This window comes from Megachile rotundata, chromosome 7 (genome assembly GCF_050947335.1).
Source record: "Megachile rotundata isolate GNS110a chromosome 7, iyMegRotu1, whole genome shotgun sequence".
In the NCBI taxonomy this organism is placed as follows: Eukaryota; Metazoa; Arthropoda; class Insecta; order Hymenoptera; family Megachilidae; genus Megachile; species Megachile rotundata.
The window spans coordinates 13204283-13227631 of NC_134989.1; the positions used below are offsets into that span (position 1 = coordinate 13204283).

Sequence of the window (23349 nt, forward strand, 5' to 3'; positions counted from 1 at the left end):
GTCCTAGACTGATTTGGACCTAGACTGATTGGGTCCCAGACTGATTGGATCCTAGACTGATTGGGTCTTAGACTAATTTAGACTTAGACTTATTAATAGGGGAATATTGCATCAGTATATTTGATGTGGAAGAATTAATTTGGGAATTTTGTTGATGATGGAAGATTGATTTAAAAAAAAATATGTAAACATATTTTCATGATTTCAGCAGAGTTTAAAAGGAAATACAAACTTTTTAGTTGATGAATCTTTTGATAGTTTTTCGAAACTCGGTCCTTGACGATATTCTTATCTGGGATGTGCAACATCTTAGAGGACGTTAGATTTTATAATTAATTTTCTAGTTTTCGTAACTATTGATGTCCTTGCCACTCCTTGGAAATCCTTGGAAAATTGTACAACATAGAACAGAAAATCTGCAAGATTTTCTATCTAATCAATTATCAATCTTTTACTCTGCAATATTCAAGATGTCCTTCGATCTTAAACCTCTAATAAATTTTCAAATATTCTAATTAATAGTTTTTTAAACAGTTTATCCTCATGAATATTGTATTACTTAATTAAAGGCTTAAGAAAAAAGTAAATACAGAAAAGAAAAGAATTAGAAAAGCTTCAGAAGCCATTGTCCGAGTGGGTGAAAGCGAATCGTTGCCAGATTTGATCTTCGATTAGCCTTGGCACGATTCGATGGAAATCAACGCGGTATTCCTTGTTCTCTCTGTGTTCGTTTTATCTTCCACACGAAAACCGACCTACTGTGCGCGATACGGTGGGTATGCGGTCTGCCAGGGGCGGCAGAGATAACTTTTCTTAAATGTGAATTATTTTAAGAAAATTTGAGAATTTGGGAATTTAGGAAATTTGGGACATTTGAGGGTGGGTACTTGGGGATTTGGGAATTTGGGGATGTGGGGATGTGGGGATGTGGGGATGTGGGGATTTGGGGATGTGGGGATTTGGGGATGTGGGGATTTGGGGATGTGGAAATTTGGGGATGTGGGAATTGGGGGATGTGGGGATTTGGGGATGTGGGGATTTGGGGATGTGGGGATTTGGGGATGTGGGGATTTGGGGATGTGGGAATTTGGGGATGTGGGAATTCGGGGCTTTTGGGATTTGGAGACGTGGGAATTTGGGGCTCTTGGAATTTGGGGACGTGAGAATTTGGAGCTTTTGGAATTTGGGAATGTGGGAATTTAGGGATGTGGGAATTCGGGGCTTTCGGGATTTGGAGACGTGGGAATTTGGGGATATGGGAATTCAGGGCTTTTGGGATTTGGGGATGTGGGAATTTGGGGACGTGAGAATTTGGGGATGTGGGAATTTGGGGACGTGAGAATTTGGAGCTTTTGGAATTTGGGAATGTGGGAATTTGGGGATTTGGGAATTCGGGGCTTTCGGGATTTGGAGACGTGGGAATTTGGGGATGTGGGAATTCGGGGCTTTTGAGATTTGGAGACGTGGAAATTTGGGGCTTTTGGAATTTGGGGATGTGGGAATTTGGGGACGTGAGAATTTGGAGCTTTTGGAATTTGGGAATGTAGGAATTTGGGGATGTGGGAATTCGGGGCTTTTGGGATTTGGAGACGTGGAAATTTGGGGATATAGGAATTCGGAGCTTTTGGGATTTGGAGACGTAGGAATTTGGGGGTTTTAGAATTTAGGGATGTGGGAATTTAGGAATATGGAGATGTAGGTATTTGTAGATGTAGGTACTTGTGTATTTAACAATAAGTATTTGAGTTCTCAAATATTCTGAGACTTAGGAACTTAAGAATTTCGAAGTTTGTGTATCTAAAGTATGTAGTAACACAGAGATTTAGTAAGCTGTGTACGTACTTGTTCACCGATTTATCTAATAACATTGCAAACTTAAGAACTCTAAAATTTGCTAACATTAAGATTTCAAAGCTTGTAGCTCTCCTTTGATAATTAAAAAATCAGAAATTCCCGAATTAATTTAAAAGTTCAAGGTATAAAAAAGCACAATAAAAATCATCTCACAAAAATATCCACCTAAATAATTCCACAAACATTCAAATCTCATCTACTAAGTTCCGCAAAATTGCGGCCCTTTCTTATTTCCATGAAAATCGGATTTCGCCCACAATACCATTCCGGTGTTTTAAATGCAAATCCGCGAAAGGAAAAACCGTAAGGGCATTATAATTTATATTACTACATGTGGCAGCGCCACTTCCGGCGAGAGAGCATAGGCGCAGTTCCGGTCAGCTCGGCCTGGAGATCCTACATCGCCAGATTATGAGCCCATGCCGCTTTTACAATGGATCGTCTGCCCTGACTCATACGTCAGCGGGAATAATTTTGTTGCCACACACTGGCCATCAGGAAAGGAAGAGAAAAAAAAAGATATCCTCACGATCTCGACGGGGAAATTGTTGCCGGCACGTGTACGATGTTCTCCATAGATTCGTCGGTCGTTTGTTGATGATCGATAACGTTTCTTACTACCTGATGGGAAACGTTGGAATTGGATCGTTTACCTCATTCCGTGTAATTTTTATCTTATATTTCTACCAACAGGATATGTTGAAGTTGCAAATAAATAAACATCGTTCGTTGCCTCTGATTCTTTTTACATTTTATTTATTCTATTAAACATTGGACTAGATAGGTATTATAAATATTAATGAGTCACGCTTTGTTTAACCAGGAACTTTTTATTAACGTATCGATATAGATGCTTTATACAATTCATACTAAATTTTTATTTTCGTCGATTTTATAAACTGTCCGTTCTTTATAAAATCAACGATCTGTTGCACGGTGTTCTGGAATCGCGTGAAATTAAATTTAGCCTCCTCGCTGGACTTCGATTTGTAAATGGCGGTCGTGTAGGCCGCCGTTAATTCGATCACCAACTTCTGCGCTCTTCTGGCGGCCGCCTCGATGGAACCCGATGGCATCTTGATGCTCTGCGCCGTTCGGACGATTTCTTCTTTCACTAATTCCACCAGCTGCTCGTCGTCCTTTTCATTCGACGTCCCGCTCGAGATAATTCGGAAAATTCTTCTGATGGATTCGTCCGCTATACCTGGAACCAACAGCTTTCGAATGAATTTATAAATGATTCGATTCTCTTTTATTTCTTGGGGCTTTTTCATCTGCCGATCTTGGGTTACAGGTGTTCTCGTTAATTTAGGTTTTTAGTTTCCTCTAATGGCTTATGTGAAATATTTTTGAAAAGTTAGAAGGAGTAGAAGGTGTATTTAATTAAAATATAAGTTGGATTTTTGTGAGATTAAAGAAAAGTTCAAATTAAAATAGTTAAATAGAAGATGAAAATTATGGATGTTTAACTATTATTTATTTAAAAAAAAAATTTTTTTTTCAAAGTAAGAAGTATTCAATAGGTAGCTTGACTCTCAAGTCACATTTCCATATTTTGACCTCTATGACCTTTATATTAAATCTTTATATTTTAAGATTTTTTAGAAATATTTCAAGGTTAACACAAGTTGAAATTAGTTTTCAAAAAGACATGATGAAATTAGTTTTCAAAAAAACATTATGAAATTAGTTTTAAAAAAAAACAAGTTGAAATTGGTTTTCAAGAAAACATTATGAAATTAGTTTTAAAAAAAAACAAGTTGAAATTAGTTTTCAAGAAAACATTATGAAATTAGTTTAAAAAAAAACAAGTTGAAATTAGTTTTCAAGAAAACATTATGAAATTAGTTTTAAAAAAAGACAAGTTGAAATTAGTTTTCAAAAAAACATTATGAAATTAGTTTTTAAGAAAACATAATGAAATTAGTTTTAAAAAAAAACATAATGAAATTAGTTTTAAAAAAAAACATAATGAAATTAGTTTTCAAAAAAACATTATGAAATTAGTTTTCAAAAAAACAAGTTGAAATTAGTTTTCAAAAAAACATTATGAAATTAGTTTAAAAAAAAACAAGTTGAAATTGGTTTTCAAAAAAAACATTATGAAATTAGTTTTCAAAAAAAAAAGTTTCACCTGTAGCTCGAGGTCTCCTGTCGACCGACCTTCCAGGATCATGAAAGATCCCATGGGACTCGGAATAGCAAGCTACGAGAACGATCGCGATGGCGATCTTCGACATTCTCGGACGACCCATCGGGACTAGCGGTCGCGAGTCGTTCGATTTTCTCTTTTTATATGCCACTTGTCGTTCCCCATAGCGGTGTATTATGCAAAATATAATTTGTCGTACCGATCATTACCAACGATCCCGATGAGTGTCATTAAAAAAAGGAAAAGACAGAAGGGAAAGTGGAGCAGCGTGACGCGTCGCTGGAAAGCATATTGTTTCTGCGGGTTGCTTCGATTTTCACGTTGCGAATCGGTGCGACTCTGTGTTGGGAAAGATCGTGAAAGTGGATGGAAATGTTTTTTAATTAACAAATTGCATACTTCTTTAGTATGGGTCTTTTCAGAGTTGAATTAGGTATTCAAAGTTCTTTGTAAAAATTCAAATTGTTACAGTCATTACAATTAGTATAAATATTAAAATTATTCAACCATCATGATCATTATAAAAATTGCAATTATTGTAGTGATTTTTGTTAATCGTTGTTTAAATGTATAATGTTGTTGATTGTTGTATAAATGTATAAATGTTGTTCATTATAAAAATTACATTTATTATAATAATTGTTATAAAATGTATAAATGTTGTTCATTATAAAAATTACAATTATTATAATGATTGCTGTAAAATGTATAAATATTATTCATTATAAAAATTACATTTATTATAATAATTGCTATAAAATGTATAAATGTTGTTCATTATAAAAATTGCAATTATTACAATAATTGTTATAAAATGTATAAATATTATTCATTATAAAAATTACAATTATTATAATGATTGCTGTAAAATGCATAGCTCTTGTTCATTATAAAAATTACAATTATTACAATAATTGTTATAAAATGTATAAATATTATTCATTATAAAAATTGCAATTATTATAATGATTGTTGTAAAATGCATAGCTCTTGTTCATTATAAAAATTGCAATTATTATAATAATTGTTATAAAATGTATAAATATTATTCTATATAAAAATTACAATTGTTATAATGATTGTTGTTAATCATTGTACAAATACATAACTCTTGTTCATTATAAAAATTGCAATTATTATAATGATTGTTATTAATCATTGTACAAATACATAACTCTTGTTCATTATAAAAATTGCAATTATTATAATGATTGTTGTTAATCATTGTACAAATACATAAATCTTGTTCATAATAAAAATTGCAATTATTATAATGATTGTTGTTAATTGTTGTACAAATACATAAATCTTGTTCATTACAAAAATTGCAGTTATTATAATGATTACTGTTAATTGTTATATAAAAGCATAAATCTTGTTCATTATAAAAATCACAATTATTATAATGAATATTATTGATCATTGTACAAATACATAAATCTTGTTCATTATAGTATAAACATATAAATCTTGTTCATTATTATACACAAGTACAAATCATGTTCATTATTGTATAAATAATATGCATTGTCCGTAACATAAATAATAGTAAACCCATACAAATAAATTTGAAAGCATTCGTAAGGAATAAAGCGAAGTTAGGGCACCAGGCTCAACAGGTCGTCGGTTCCCCTCGAAAACCGTAGATGCAGTGGCTCGACGTTCGTCGGCGGTAAAACTGCGTGAACATAGGGAGGGAGTGCATCCAGCCATGATTCCTCTTCACCGATTTTTACCCCCTTCCTGTCCCCTGTACACCATACTCCCCCATTGAAACAGCGGCTCGATGACTCGCGATTAAAGCCTGCAGTGGTTTCCAGAATTCGTGTTTCGTAAAGGATGTCCACTTTCACCGGCCAAATAATTACGCCGACACTGCTACGAAATCCAAGTAAAACCGTGCAAAACATTAGACGAATCGAAGGAAACGATACTTTCGATAAACGGAAAAGAAACTACTTTATCTTTTTTGGAATCTGAGGCTGCCTTTAGATATTCGAACTGAATTAATTCTTGTTACTATTCGAAAATTTTTTATACTTTATTACATCAAGTTTTCTGTTGCTAAGAAAATTTGGTACAATTTTGTGAAATAATAGAATAAGGGTTGAACTTCAGCAAAGATCCCTGAAATCTTTGTTGCAGAATATTTCACAGGATCTAAATTTTGTACTGTGTGAAATTTATAATAGCACTTAATCAACAGTGAATTAGAAAAATAATTTCGCATCATTAAACGATAAAACTACAAGAGAGAAGAAATTCATAATTTCCTCAAAACTAATAAATTACTATTACATTTTAAAGTTTAATTTTCAATGGAGACTACTCTGGAGTGTCTCTTGCAAGTGTATACGATCAGCCTTCACGTCCAAGTCTGGCGAATGTGGGATGAATGAAAATACGGGTACTTGAGTAAGCTTAAATTACATTTCATTCATGCAGGAAAAGCAGACACGCGGGAGTTGGCCTTCCGGCTCGCATTGCGTACGTAGAAACGGCAAAGAGCTTCTGCGTAATAATAGTCGGCCTATAATGTGTATTATCCAGACATCCTCCTTTTGCGTGCAGCTTTTCCTAGCCACAGACGATCGCCCGATTGCGACAACCATACTAATCGAGACGACGTTTTCTCAACATTGGTACGGCTTGGTGGAAACCAAGATGGCGGTCGTTCAGTAAAATGGGGATTGGTTTCCCTCTTTGAGGTTAGGTTTCCAAATTCACACATCACCATATCGATCTTTGGATTTTATTTTTATATGTGAACAATTTGGGATTTTTTACTTTATATACTTTTGAAATATACAATTTTGTAGGATAAGTATCAAACTTTAGAGATATATAGATTCTCAGAGATGGAGGACCTTAAACCCCTATAGCACCAAATCTACAAATCTTATAATTTCCAGATGTGGAAGTCTTTGAATTTTCAAATTTACATATGGTGAAAGTTTTCAAGATTTAAAATTCCTAAATTCTGTAATTTCCAAAATTCTAAATTCCAAAAGTTTGAGATTTCAAATCCCCAAATCCCTAAATTTCTTAATTCCCAAATTCTCTAGTTCTCGCGTCCCAAAGTCCCTAAATTCCCTAGTTCTCACGCCCCCAAATCCCGAAGTTCCCTAATTCCCAAATTTCCTAGTTCTCACGTCCCCAAATCCCTAAATTCCCAACTTCCAAATCTTGAGACTCCAACTCCCCAAATTCCTAAATTTCCTAGTTCTCACATCCCTAAATCCCTAAATTCCCAATTCCTAAATTTTCAGATTCCAAATTCCCTAATTTTTACGACTTCAGCTCTCCACAATCCAGCAAGAAACCACATACCTCTACACAAACTCTACCCGTCATAAATTACCTCAATTCACAAATCAAAGAACCAAAATATTTTTCAACCGCCAAACTTCTTCTGCCACAAAATACGCCACATCCGTAACACGTAGCCCGAAAAAGCATCGATAATACCACTTCCGGGACCACGTCACGTTTCAGGCAACAAGCTCCGCCAAATCTGGCCAGAACAAAAGAAGAGAAAAAAAGGGAGCAGAGTTCGAACGAAAGAGAAAAGAAAATCAGCGCACGGGTACCAAACGACGGACGGGGTCAAGCTGGCCCGCAGGGAAGAATGGCAACGTTTAAAGGGGCTTAAAGTCATCGGGGACGTAATCGGCCCTGTCGATCTTCGGTGGCCCTCTCCCGGTGCCATAATCCCGGCCAAAGGAACCATCGGTTCCTCCATTCAACGGCTGCTCAACCAGTTGGCATTGATCATTGTGTCTCGGAAGAGATCTGCTCATAATAGGCCACGTCGTTTCCATCGTTGCTCGGTGCTGATACGAGAATAAAGAGTCGAACACTCGTGTCGTTCTCTCCTCATTGTGTCCTCGCCGATCCTGCTTTGCCTGGCCATAGTATCGTAAGAACGTCGACTTGCAACGGGTATGATAAGATCGTGATCGATCGTACGAGAGATCGATGTTTCGTCGATGAATTTGTCGGCGGACACACGATCTTACCGTTCGAGTTTTGAACATCGAGGTGAGACTTTGAGCGAAGTTTGTTTCTTGATGTGGATGGCGGTTGATTGCGTGTCTGGTGACTTTGGGATTCTATCTTGGAATTCGGGGATTTTGGGGTCTGGGGATTTGGAAAGTTGGAAGTTGGGTATTTGGACTTGTGGAGTTGGAGATTTGGGAATTTGGGAATTTCGAATCTGAAAATTTAGGAATTAGGGAATTTAGGGATTTGGGGATGTGAGAACTAGGAAATTTAGGAATTTGGGGAGTTGGAGTCTCAAGATTTGGAAGTTGGGGAATTTAGGGATTTGGGGACGTGAGAACTAATCGTCGAGGATCAGGAAGGTGAATACTGAAGTTGAATATTGAAGATCAGGAAGGTTAAGTCGAATATTGAAGATCAGGCAAGTTAGTTGAATACCAAAGATCAGGAAGGTTAGATGAACATCAAACAGGAAGGTTAAATTGAACACCAAAGATCAGGAAGGTTAAGTTGAATACCAAAGATCAACAAGTTTAGTTTGAACATTGAAAATCAGGAAAGTTAAGTTGAAATACTTTGACACTAACATTCTTATGGAGTCAGACTCAATGTATTGCAATTCTAATGCATTTTTATTGACCACATTGAACTTATGCATTGAAATACAATATAATATAACAAGACGTAATTCTTATACTTATTATGAAGTGCAATATCGAGCAAATGTCTCGAATTCCCTGTGAACAACTATCAAACGAGAATCCGTTCGATTGATCGTTCGGTTTTGCGACAGCACAAAGATTTCTACATCTAAGAAATCCCACCTGCTTTCGATTCACCGTGAAGCGAGCAAAAAGGCCGGTGACTCAGCTCTGCAAAGAGAAATCAGGCGACAAATTGATCTGCGGACTTAATTCTACGGTTTCCTACACCTGCCTCTCGAAAATCATTTTCTGTATCATGATCTCGTCTAATTTGACCCTCCGACAAAGTAGCTTAGAAATCGATATACAAATTATCGAACGTTTTCACTCGTGTAACTGCATTAATACCTGAAAAAGAACATCAAAGGCTTTCCGATTAATTGAAGTGTTAACTATGAAATGTGAAAGGCGATTGCGATAACTAGCTTTTCTTTACGAAATCGTCTCGTGATGTGCACCATGTAATGCGCATTTAGATGCAACGTAGTCTAATCGGTTTCGAAAACTGTTGCAAATGTTGGAAAGCTACTATTTTCATTGTAAGTGAATTCGACGTTTCGTGATTGTTATGCATTTAGCTTCTGAGAGTTGTAATTGCTTTATAATGAAATTCGTGGCGTTTTAACTGGTTACTTCATTATTCTGTGCAATTGAATTTGACACGTTGCAATTTTTATGCATTTGACGCGCTGCAATCTACGGGCGAATTTAGTGCGGCGATTGCTATGCACTCGAGTTTTATGCATTGTAGCTGCATTCAAGTTCTGCGCTGCAATTTTACGCACTGCAACTTGTGTGCATTGAAGTTCTGTGTTGCAATTTTACGCATTGTGGTTTCTGTGTATTTGGAATTTCTATGCGTTAGAATTCGGTGCATTTGGAATTTGTATGCATTAGAGTTCGGTGCATTTGGAATTTGTATGCGTTAGAATTAGGTGCATTTGGAATTTGTATGCAATAGAATTCGGTGCACTTGGAATTTCTGTGCATTAGAATTCGGTGCATTTGGAATTCCTATGCGTTAGAATTCGGTGCATTTGGAATTTCTGTGCGTTAGAATTCGGTGCATTTGGGATTTCTATGCGTTAGAATTCGGTGCATTTGGGATTTCTATGCGTTAGAATTCGGTGCATTTGGAATTCCTATGCATTCGAATTCGGTGTATTTGGAATTCCTATGCATTCAAATTCAGTGCATTGCAATTCCTATGCATTCGAATTCGGTGCATTTGTAATTCCTATGCATTCGAATTCGGTGCATTGCAATTCCTATGCATTCGAATTCGGTGCATTTGGAATTCCTATGCATTCGAATTCGGTGCATTTGGAATTCCTATGCATTCGAATTCGGTGCATTGCAATTCCTATGCATTAGAATTCAGTGCATTTGGAATTTCTATGCGTTAGAATTCGGTGCATTTGTAATTCCTATGCATTCGAATTCGGTGCATTGCAATTCCTATGCATTCAAATTCGGTGCATTTGGAATTCCTATGCATTCGAATTCGGTGCATTTGGAATTCCTATGCATTAGAATTCGGTGCATTGCAATTCCTATGCATTCGAATTCGGTGCATTGCAATTCCTATGCATTCGAATTCGACGCATTGTAATTCCTATGTATTCAAGTTCGACGCATTGCAACTTCTATGTGTTGCACTTTGGTGCGTTTGCAATTTCTATGCATTCGAATTCAAGGCGTTGCAATTACCATGTATTCAAGTCTGATGTATTAAAACTTCTATGCAATCTAATTCAGGTCACTGCAAGTTCTATGCATTTGAATTCGATGCACTGCAACTCTAATACATTCGAATTCAGTGTGTTGCAATTCCCATGTATTCTACTCTGACGTATTGCAATTTCTATGCAGTTTAATTCAAGTTACTGCAACTTCTATGCACTTGAATTCGATGCACTGCAACTTCAATGCATTCTTATTCAGTGTGTTGCAATTCCCACATATTGAACTCTCATGTATTGCAATTTTTATGCAGTCTTATTAACGTCATCTCTATGCATTCAAAATCAGATTACTGCAATTGCCACGCATTCAAATTCAGTATATTGCAATTTCTATGCATTCGAATTCAGCGCACTGCAATTCCAATGTATTCGAATTCAACGCACTGCAATTCCAATGTATTCAAATTCAACGTATCGCAACTTCAATACATTCGAATTCAAGGTATCGCAATTTCCATGCATTCTGTCGTATTTCAATTTGCACTCTAATTACACCCATATCAATTCCTGTTGCTTCATTTTAAACCACTGCAATCTTATCCCAAAAATAGCATACACAAAATCTTGCATAGTCATCCACAAAAAACATGGTGAACTAAAATGAACATAACCTCTACAACTTTCCCTAAGCACACGATACTCATTTACACATTGTTAGATTATGAACACTGCAGGAATTATCAACCAACGAAGATATATCTAACAAATATTAACAAGTGAGTTTAAAACTACCCTTCGAATTGACCATGTCGCAATGTACACCACAGCGGTGTAGGCGAGCAGCAAAGTGATTTTATGAATTTCACGGTTTGTTCTTTTTAGCTAGGGGGGTCTTGGATTTTTTGTGTTCATTAAGCAGAACCGTCGAAACCCATGCCGAATTTCGTCTTCCTGTCCCGCTAGTTCGAATTAACTCAGCAAAATCCCCTCGTTTCTGGTAGGCCCACGGCTCGACTCTCCTTCTAATGTCTACCTTTCACTTCTGAATTCTCTCTTTCTCTATATGGCTATATTGTTGGGCAATATATATTGTATAACCGGTTATCCAACGTGTGCGAATTATGAATATTAAGCGGTGGACGGCTCATTTGCGAAATCGAATTACGTGTCGAAATGTTCCTCCTGTAATTACCAACCGCTAACTAACGGTGGACTGCATCTCTTTTTTTTACTTCGACACTTCTTCTATGTCGACGTTCAGATTACTTTACTGTTTATATACGAACACTTTTATATTTATTCTATACTTTAATGTTTATTTCTAAATGGATGCACTTTGAGAAAATTACAAATGTTGTAGACTTTCGTTGTGTAAGGTGACGCACCCTCGAAGAAGAGGATATGTTTATTTTTAAAGATTTCTTTCAACACCAATGTTTATACATCTCCTGAAAATTAAATATGAAGGTGAAGATGTGATAAGAGTTTTTTACTTGATCTTTCATATTCCTTCATATACCTTCTACATATGAATGTGAAGATGTGATAAGAGAACTTTACTTGATCTTTCATATACCTTCATACACCTTCTACATATGAAGGTGAAGATGTGATAAGAGAACTTTACTTGATCTTTCATATTCCTTCATATACCTTCTACATATGAAGGTGAAGATGTGATAAGAGAACTTTACTTGATCTTTCATATTCCTTCATATAACTTCTACATATGAAGGTGAAGATGTGACAAGAGTTCTCTACTTGATCTTTCATATACCTTCATATACTTTCTACATATGAAGGTGAAGATGTGACAAGAGTTCTTTACTTCATCTTTCATATACCTTCATATACCTTCTACATATGAAGGTGAAGATGTGACAAGAGTTCTTTACTTCATCTTTCATATTCCTTCATATACTTTCTACATATGAAGGTGAAGATGTGAGAAGAGTTCTCTACTTCATCTTCCATATACCTTCACATACCTTCTACATATGAAGGTGAAGATGTGACAAGAGTTCTTTACTTCATCTTTCATATTCCTTCATATACCTTCTACATATGAAGGTGAAGATGTGACAAGAGTCCTCTACTTCATCTTCCATATATCTTCATATACCTTCTACATATGAAGGTGAAGATGTGACAAGAGTCCTCTACTTCATCTTTCATGTTCCTTCATATACCTTCTACATATGAAGGTGAAGATGTGATAAGAGTTTTTTACTTGATCTTTCATATTCCTTCATATACCTTCTACATATGAAGGTGAAGATGTGATAAGAGAACTTTACTTGATCTTTCATATTCCTTCATATACCTTCTACATATGAAGGTGAAGATGTGATAAGAGAACTTTACTTGATCTTTCATATACTTTCATATACCTTCTACATATGAAGGTGAAGATGTGACAAGAGTCCTCTACTTCATCTTCCATATACCTTCACATACCTTCTACATATGAAGGTGAAGATGTGACAAGAGTCCTCTACTTCATCTTTCATATACCTTCATATACCTTCTACATATGAAGATGAAGATGTGACAAGAGTCCTCTACTTCATCTTTCATATACCTTCACATACCTTCTACATATGAAGGTGAAGATGTGACAAGAGTCCTCTACTTCATCTTCCATATACCTTCACATACCTTCTACATATGAACGTGAAGATATGACAAGAGTTCTCTAAATAATAACTCGATAATAATAGCGTATGTGAAAAAAGTGTATACGTAGTGTATGTGAAAAAGTGAACACGTAGAGTACATGTAAGGTAAAAGATAAGTATGTACAATTCACGAACGTGTTGATGGAGATCCACAGGAACGCGAGTTTACCCTGAAAGCACATTTGAACCGGGACCACGCGATAGCTTGCACGAGTGGCGCATTGTGGCGCACATCATAGACAAAGCCGGATTATTTTTCACGGTTGCAAAGGAAGCGTGCAGTTGGTATTGTGCTGGTACCCGGTAACAGGAACTACTAACAATGGCCGTGCTTTTTGCCTTCGTTCTTCGTGTTACACTGGTTTGACTGGACTTCTGCGGGAGATGAAGAATGGCCACGGAAGGTGCAGCTATCGTATTAAGCAAATTTACGTAACTTTGTCATTTGTTATGGACACCTTCGATAAAGATGATACGAATCTTTTTCTTCTGTTTCTTTCATCTTTTTGGTTATTCGCGTTACTAAAATGGCGGTTGTGACGCAGTCGCAATTATGGTGAACTGCTTTCATATTTTATGGAAAGTTCATATTTTCAGTTTGGATCTAAGGTTAAGTCTCTGGTTAAAAATTATTAGCAAACTGATACGACATTTTTAGTTACTTCATTCGGTTTAAAATTTGAGAAATTAATAGTTTGTGGTATCTGCAGGATGTCATGGTGCAAGGAAGGGAGGTTATGTTCGACGCTTTTAGTTCTTTTCTTCATCTTAAATAATATTATTACAATTTAACCTTGCAATATTATTACAATTTAACCTTGCAATATTATTACACTTTAACCTTGCAATATCATTACAATCACGTGTATTTTATGCCTCAACAGTGGTTTGTCGTCGCATCTGCAGAATGTCATGGTGCAAAGTTAGGTTATGTTCTTGAATGCTTCAAATTCTTGTCTTCTCCTTAATAACACCTCGCAATATTATTAAAACCTGCATTTCATGCGTCACTGGTGGTCTAATCTTTCAAATAGAATAACATGAAATATTAAAATAGCTGATGTGTCTTGATGATACCAAAATATGTGAGAAAAATATGAGAAAGATACGATTAGTTGCAAGATCATTCTCATGTCTAGAAATTGATTTCGCTGCTTGAATCGTGTCTTTCTTAGATTCTATTATTAAATTTCTACATTGTACTACTTACCTACTTATCTGTCATATCTGAACATTCTATTGAAAAAATAATTACGTTAATACAATGAATACAATTACCCATTTATAACCAAATCAATTTTGATTAAGAATTTTAAGAATACATTTTAAAATTACTCTTTAACACTTTTACATCTAGTTTCCCTTTAAAAATTCATCTCTCATTTTCACAATAATTCTCCAATTTAAAATACAAATTTTACACAACAAGCTTGTGTTGGTACAACTATTACCTTTCTCTGTATTTTTCCTCTCAAAAACCTTCTCTCCTTCTCCCTTTGCTTCGACAAGATTTTTTCAGCGATTCCTGAACGTGCACGAACTCCAAGTGACACGAACCTCGTCCCACAATAAGCAAATCTGTGTCAAGTCGAAGCTCAGCATCGATACCACCCGATAGTTCAGCTCTGATTCGCGTTTACTCTCGTTGCAGCGGGCCGGCAGGAGGCTGCGAAATACTTTCTCTTAATTTATGATACAAAGAACAGTGATAAGGGTGTTGCTATGAATGTCACATTTCGAAGTCGCGACACATTTCACGCTATCGGAGTAAAAATTCCTGCTATTGATAGCGGGCATTGTGCAATCACCCAATCCAATTTATTCAAACTCTTTTACTTTGCATATGAATCTTATTCGATACACGATTGGTTAATTCAATCGATCCTGCATTTCTCAGAAATGTTCAGTTGACTTTTCATTTTTATAAGGGATTCGCAGGACAAATTTTACATTTTGCTTAATTGATGGAATTCTATATATTAGGGGAAGGACTTTTTTAGGAAGGGAACAATTGCCTTTATGCTGGCAAAAAGCGTTAGAAAGTGATGAAAATTATTTTGTTGATTTAAGATTTCTTTAATAAATAAATATTTTTCGCCAGCTAACAAAATTTTGATTACTTTTAGGTACCCCTAATAATAATTATATATTTATTTTCATTTTACAATAGCACTCTGGTCCCAGCTATCAGTATATCAGTTCTAATTATTAGTACCCAACCGATTTTGATGATTATTGAAAAGCGTTTGCAACGAATTCGATTCGGTTGTAACGAAAAGGCAAGCACGGAAAAAGTGCTCGTAAAAGCAGTTGCGTCAAACTACATCTTCAGATATTATTAACAGATCATTACATATTATTTTTTACATTAACACTGATATTTTCCTATAAAATGAATATTCTACTATCGATACATAACGTCAGTGAACATATCTGTGTAAGTTGCAGAATTGATTTTTGTCTCGTTAGAATAGCCAAACGATACACTGTGCGGCGGCAGTAAAGTAGCGGCGACAAGCGTTAAGGTATCGTAAAAGCGATAATTCAGCTGGTTTATCAAGCGCGGCGGAACACGGTCGCGAGCTGTCTTTACGACTGATCGATATTAATACCTATTGTTAAAAATGTACGGCGATACCGATCGACGAGTCTGAACACAAATTGCCAGGACACGCGGGGCGTTCCCGCGTTTGAATTCGAATTAATATAGCGGTTATGGTCGACCGTTGGTTCAATGGTTTCACGAGCCCTGTTCTTTGTCCAGCTCGTTCTTTCTTCCTCTCGTGGTTCACCAGATTATCTCGATGACTTTACGAATGTCTTTTTCCCTTTGAGATACGTACCGATTTCGCGGTTGGATTATCGGTAACCGATAACTTGATTACCGTGATTCCTCTAAGATGGCGGACGGGTGAAATAACGCATGACGAAATGAAATAACATATGATATGTTTGATAAAATATTTGTCTTCGTTGATAACAATGTTGCAAAATGCTGCAAGTATACAGTTCAATGAACATTTTATGTAGAAAAAATACAAAGTATACTTTTACTGGTGTTAGATGGTGTATCATCATTAACTAACCTCTTCAATGTTTCTGATAAATGATCCAAAAATATACAATATACAGTTTAATATACATTTCATGTGTAAAGAATATAAAGAATACTTTTTAATATCAGCTGGTGTATCATCATTAACTAACCTCTTCAATGTTTCTGATAAATGATCCAAAAGTATACAATACACAGTTTAATATACATTTCATGTGCAAAGAATACAAAGAATACTTTTACTAATATCAGCTGGTGTATCATCATTAACTAACCTCTTCAATGTTTCTGATAAATGATCCAAAAATATACAATACACAGTTTAATATACATTTCATGTACAAAGAATATAAAGAATACTTTTACTAATATCAGCTGGTGTATCATCATTAACTAACCTCTTTAATGTTTCTGATAAATGATCCAAAAATATACAATACACAGTTTAATATACATTTCATGTGCAAAGAATATAAAGAATACTTTTTAATATCAGTTGGTGTATCATCATTAAATAACCTCTTCAATGTTTTCGACAAATGACCCAAGAAATATTGAGAAATTAATAAAAATGTTATCACGTCAATTCTCCTAATTTATACATGGTCCCTGTCCTTGTCATATGTTCCTTGTGTTCACACAAGTATTATGAACTGAATTTAATCAACAATTTTAAAAAAATAAAGAAGTGCATCGAGCGAAAAGAATACTTTTACTAATATCAGCTGGTGTATCATTATTACCTAACCTCTTCAATGTTTTTGACAAATGACCCAAGAAATATTGAGAAATTAATAAAAATGTTATCACGTCAATTCTCCTAATTATACATAGTCCCTGTCCTTGTCATATGTTCCTTGTGTTCACACAAGTATTATGAACTGAATTTAATCAACAATTTTTAAAAAATAAAGAAGAAGTGCATCGAGCGAAGAAACCACCCTCAAGTTTTGTCTCCGGCGATTCAAAAAATCGACGTAATAAGTCGACGTCCGCCCTCTCTGATCTATAGCAGTGAAAGCTAGGTGTGGAATAAGAGGCGTGACAAATCATAGAATCAGGTCGATCAATGTATGAGCTGCGTAAGTTGCGTGGAGCACACCAGGCTCGAAATTGCGGTGTCGTTACACGATTGTACACACCCGTGTCTAGTATCTTGCAGTCTTCTCTCTGTAAATCTCGTATAGGTCCAGGGAAGTGTGTATTCGTGTCGCGTGTACATAATAGCGCGTTGCTGTCAGCATTGGCGTAGTTAACGGGACACTTTAGTACTTGTCAAATTTTGTCATTAATATTCATTTTTTTTTTTTGGGATAATTTTAGGAATTTTCAGAACAAATCTCAGTTGTAAGTACTTAGATTCATAGATTCATAAGTTTATATATTTTTAGGGGTTGCTTGTGAGACTTTATGAATTCATCAATTTTAGTTCATAAATTTTCAGTTATTTCAAATATTTCATGTAAGGAATTTTTAGATACAGAAATCTTCAAATTTTTAGATTTACTCTCCAAGTATTTAATCTTAGTTTGTCAATTTTCAAGTATTTGTTCATATTTTATTTGAGACGTTTATGAAGACATCTTCATCCACAAATTTTCTCTCATCTCAACTCCTCCATCTCACAAATTGTCAAATACAGAAATCTACAAAATCCTCCAATTTCCGAATCCTTAACCCCTCAAATCTCTAACCTCACAAGTTTGCAAAGTTTCAAATATTTGTCCACATTTGATCCAACAGGAGATTAGTAAAATATAATCATGTCACCTAAAAGAAAAATGCTAGTTACGCCAATGGCTGTCAATGATTAATCTTCGTATACCCGCCCATAATTCGCCCCTGAATTACCTGGTAAGCGGGCCGACTGGGCGGATTAAATAAGAGCTTTTCGATACGGCTTCTGGTCTTATCTAGTCCGATTCCGTGTTATTAGCCCTGACATAAATTGATGTATTCGCGTCCTCGTACCGACTGGTTTCACGATTCTATTTTTTCCCCGTTCAATTTTCCGCCTCTTTTTTCTCGTCGATCGTTGCGGTTTCTTTTATTACAACGACAAGGAAGTCAATACGAATATAGGTACACTTTTTTCCATCTCTTTGCTATTTTCTTTTACGAACATGTTTGGAATAAACATTGCTGGTTTGCAAATTTTAATCATGTGTATGTTCGTGTTCTTACATTTTGAACCCTTTAGTATGTTGAGTGTGTTATTATACTCTTGTTGGGTCTTATATAGATAGAATACGTGTATGTATAATACGTGTGTGTTCTATTTGCACAAAAAATAATAAATGCAATAATAAATGCAATAATATGTGCAATAATAAATGCAATAATATGTGCAATAATAAATGCAATAATAAATGCAACAATAAATGCAATAATAAATGCAATAATAAATGCAATAATAAATGCAACAATAAATGCAATAAAAAATGCAATAATAAATGCAACAATAAATGCAATTATAAATGCAATAATAAATGCAACAATAAATGCAACAATAAATGCAACAATAAATGCAACAATAAATGCAATTATAAATGCAATTATAAATGCAATAATAAATGCAACAATAAATGCAACAATAAATGCAATTATAAATGCAATAATAAATGCAATAATAAATGCAATAATAAATGCAATAATAAATGCAATAATATATGCAATAATAAATGCAATAATAAATGCAACAATAAATGCAATAATAAATACAATAATAAATGCAATAATAAATACAGTAATAAATGCAATTATAAATGCAATAATAAATGCAATAATAAATGCAACAATAAATGCAGCAATAAATGCAATAATAAATGCAATAATAAATACAATAATAAATGTATTTGTTGCACACATGTCGCAATTTGATTGAGAACCTCTTTCCTAATTTACTTCGTACTCTTTACTTTCTACAGAGTTGATAGGAAAAAAAGTGCAAAGAGTAAACTTGAAAAAAGGAAAAGAGTCCAATATCTGCCCGTCCGATATCTGACCGCGTCTCACGGCGCACAGTTGTCGGTAATCAGCGAGGCCGATTGTACGCTCGTAAAATCCCGTTTCCGTAGTGAATCAATTACAGAAACGTGAAGCGTCGTGTTGTCACGTAGTCGAGCGAGAACGGACAGGAAGTGGCGCAGGAAAAAGCTTGCAGGCTTTTTTTCAGTTCCGTCCTCGGTATTTGCTTACGACACGACATCGACCTCAGAACTTCCGTAAGAAGCTTTCTCGACGATTTCTTTGGAATTCGGTTAATTTTTTTTCTATCTCCCTCGTTTTCAACGTCCACGTAATCCCGCGGCCAGGCTTCTTCCTGTGGCCATCGGAATCGGGCGTCCTCGCCTTTCATCTCGCCACTTTCTTGCGTGCATTCCGCTCGACGCGACGATCTCCGCGATCGACAAAACCGATCATAGGATACTGGACGCATACCAGTGAATCTTAGGAAAAATCCAACGTTGCATACGATGAACTGAGATTGTATCATTTTTTGATTAATTTCGAAGCGTTCACAATTGTCCGAACTATTGGAGATCGAATTATAAAACTTACACTAATTATATTTATTTTTTACGGTTATAATTCCCATTATTAAATACAACTAGTATGAGAAATAAAGAGGGTGCTTGATAAAAAAAGCACGCTTTAGAAACATCTTCTGTAGTGACATAACCTAACACCGTTTGGCGCCAAATTTGAAACTGTCAACCCCAAAGTTCCAATATCTGTCGTTACTACTATTTAAAAATTATAATTATCTAAGAAATTATACTTGGACTATATTAACAATTATAACCTGAAACACAGATTACATTTTCTCGATGCAAAATTTTCACACAGATAGTGTGATCCTTCATTGAATATTATGAATGGCACCTCGTTTAGCAGGACAAAACGGTAAACGATCGGAAGATGACACAAATCTTGTTTCCCCTCGAAGATCCATAATCGGCTCAGACGAAGTCACGAAAAAGAGGGGCCCTTTAGGATCTCAGAATCTTTTATACCATGTTTCCGGTCGCGCGGAGGCCGCACGTGACTTCGATACTCTTCGCTTCATCTCTCCTGCTACCTGTCCCAATTTAATCTAACCCGAGACCCGTTGGCGATTATCGTTGTTGCAGCCGACAACCGCAGGCCTGTCTGTTCTATACGTGTAAATAATACACCTGCGAGAATGCTAATATCGATATTATAGAGGGTTGTTCATAGTCGAAATCACACCTGAAATCATTTTTGGTCTCTTCGTGATTCGATCAGCCGCTGTTACTATTTTTTCTTTTTTGTTGGAGAAGGTTTGTGAGGGAAGGCTTCTCTGAGGTGGATGCATTCTGAGGAGGATTTACTCCGAGGAGGATTCACTCTGAGGAGGATTCATTCTGAAGAGGATTCAATCTGAGAAGGATTCACTCTCAGGAGGATTCAGTCTGAGGAGGATTCAATCTGAGGAGGATTCAATCTGAGGAGGATTCAATCTGAGGAGGATTCAATCTGAGGAGGATTCAATCTGAGGAGGATTTACTCTCAGGAGGATTCACTCTCAGGAGGATTCAGTCTGAGGAGGATTCAGTCTGAGGAGGATTCAATCTGAGGAGGATTCACTCTAAGAAAGATTCACTCTGAGGAGGATTCACTCTAAGAAAGATTCATTCTGAGGAGGATTCACTCTGAGGAGGATTCACTCTAAGAAAGATTCACTCTGAGGAGGATTCACTCTAACAAAGATTCACTCTGAGGAGGATTTACTCTAAGAAAGATTCACTCTGAGGAGGATTCACTCTGAGGAGGATTCAATCTGAGGAGGATTCACTCTGAGGAGGATTCACTCTAAGAAAGATTCAATCTAAGGAGGATTCAATCTGAGAAAGATTCACTCTGAGGAGAATTCACTCTAAGAAAGATTCACTCCGAGGAAGATTCACTCTGAGGAGGATTCACTCTGAGGAGACTTTGCCATTCTGAGGATTATCCTACAGGGATTAGGGGCACATCTACACAGGCGTCGAGTTTCTTGGCGTCGAGCCCCGAACGCAGGGAATTACGGAACTACTCTGTGAGTCACTGTCACTGAATTAAAATTTCTGGTGGCGTTGTGTGCTTTTAGAGTCTATGTTAGCATATTATGTTACTAGTAAACAATTTTTGTGTTACTGGTACATTATATTATTAATGATTCTATGTCACTCGTGCACTATGTCATTAATAACTGTTATATTACGTTATATTATTAGTGAGTCTACTTTGCTAGTATAAATATCCTAGAATAAAAGATACATCACTGTGTATCAACACATTATTCTGAAAGTTCTCTTAGACCCATGAAGGTTAGGTTAGGTCAAGTCTATGTCACTGGTGTACTATGTTAATAATAACCGTATACTATGTTATATAATTAGTGAATCTACATTGTTAGTATAAATATCCTCTAATAAAAGATACATCACTGTGTATCAATAAATTATTCTGAAAATTCTCTTAGACCAATGAAGGTTAGGTTAGGTCAAGTCTATGTCACTGGTGTACTATGTTAATAATAACCGTATACTATGTTATATAATTAGTGAATTTACATTGTTAGTATAAATATCCTAGAATAAAAGATACATCACTGTGTATCAATAAATTATTCTGAAAGTTCTTTCAGACACGTTCAATGAAGGTTAGGTTAGGTAAGGTTGAAGGTTCATCTAAAGAATCTTGATCGATTAACTCTAAAAGACTATGAAAAGTAAGAACATTTTCTTTCGCTATGCATAACACGCCATAAATCAAGTTAGCAGAGGAATCGGTTTTCAAGTAATTTTCACGAGGAATCGTTTTTGCCGGTTACGCAGAAGGTGTACGTTTTCATGCGATCGAATAGGCGACCCGTTAAAGATGATTATGCAATTTACAGCCGGGCAATTTACATCGGGAAACGATTTAGCCGGTGGCAAGGCAACGGGTATAACGGTACGAGAGGACGCGGGATGTCGCCGTGGATCGTGACTATGCTAATGACAGATCGCCGAGCTCATTCATAAGAGAAGAAACGCGTTGAATGAACGCGCCTTCTTGTTGCGGTGATACGTGATCTTCGGGGAAATGAAAAACTCTCAGCGTGATGCTGAGAACGATCCGGTTAACTTCGATACCGTCATGGGTCATTTACCTCGCCACAAATCTGACTGGGATTTATTTCGCTGTCATTCATTTAAAATTCGTCAATACTGATGACACCAGTGACGTTCCAAGTCATCTTGGTTTCATAATTTTTAAGTTCAAAAAAATATTACATGGACTTGGCACTTGGTGGTCTTCGTTTTGAAATAAATTTTGCGATAAACGCTAGAAATCTTCAAAATGGAGATACGTTCGATATTTCGCTGTCATTCATTCGAAATTCGTCAATACTGATGACACCAGTGACGTTCCAAGTCATTTTAGTTTCTTAACTTTTTAGTTCAAAAAATTATTACATGGACTTGGTACTTGGTGGACTTCGTTTTGAAATAAATTTTGTGATAAACGCTAAAAATCTTCAAAATGGAAACGAAAGAAATGAGTTGTCAAACGATGACAATCGAAAGCTAGGAAGTTCGAGGTTGTCGTAATTTGGTCGTCGAGAAAAATACGATTTTGTAAACTGTTTCTTTGGATCGTAACGGTGGCGAATCTTTGTAGATCGTATTAATGACAGCGAGGAGATCGTGGTCGGTTTAACAGGTGTTTCAAGCCGGTAATCGATCGCGGTGTAGACGATGGTTTCGCTTCTGTTTTCCCCGTCAAGAGAGGCCGGCTAAAAAACGGTGTAGTGAATCGGTGGCGGATAATTAAAGCGACGATCAAAGGAATCGCGTTTTCGGCCGTGACAACAGTGATTGGCCAGCGTGATTGAACGGTCCGCTGGCAGAAACGCGCGGGCTCTCTGTGCCTCCCTTCCTGAACTTCATGGTTCTTTCTTATCGTCGCAACAAGTGGTCCACGTAAAAGATTGCTCGGTGTTACGCTTCACGGCTTACGTTTCCGCTCAATTTTTCGTGTATTTTTCGGTGAATGTGCGTGAAATGTATCCTTCTTCAAAATGAAAATATAATACTTCGGTTTAATGCGCAAAGACATTTACGGACGAATAAAAGTAACGGTAATGGAATTGAACACTTTGGAAATTAAATGGAGAGGTCTATATCTCGTTCGGGAGAGGATCCTTTAATTGTTGCCCAACTTAAAA

General features: G+C 36.1%; 1 protein-coding gene across 2 annotated transcripts; it reads right to left on the minus strand.

Moving 5' to 3' along the window:
• Positions 1–2664: 2664 nt before the first annotated feature.
• Positions 2665–4136, minus strand: LOC143264789 (uncharacterized). Of its 2 annotated transcripts, none has more exons than XM_076533482.1 (2): positions 3989–4136; positions 2665–3058 (listed from the first exon to the last, which is right to left on the minus strand). In XM_076533482.1, the coding sequence occupies exons 1-2, from the start codon at positions 4107–4109 to the stop codon at positions 2724–2726; spliced, it is 456 nt and encodes a 151-aa protein (XP_076389597.1). In that variant the 5' UTR covers positions 4110–4136; the 3' UTR covers positions 2665–2723. The 2 variants fall into 2 exon arrangements, with proteins under 2 accessions (XP_076389597.1, XP_076389598.1); XM_076533483.1 differs by having other exon boundaries at positions 2665–3071; positions 3989–4132.
• Between the last annotated feature and the right edge of the window lie 19213 nt (positions 4137–23349).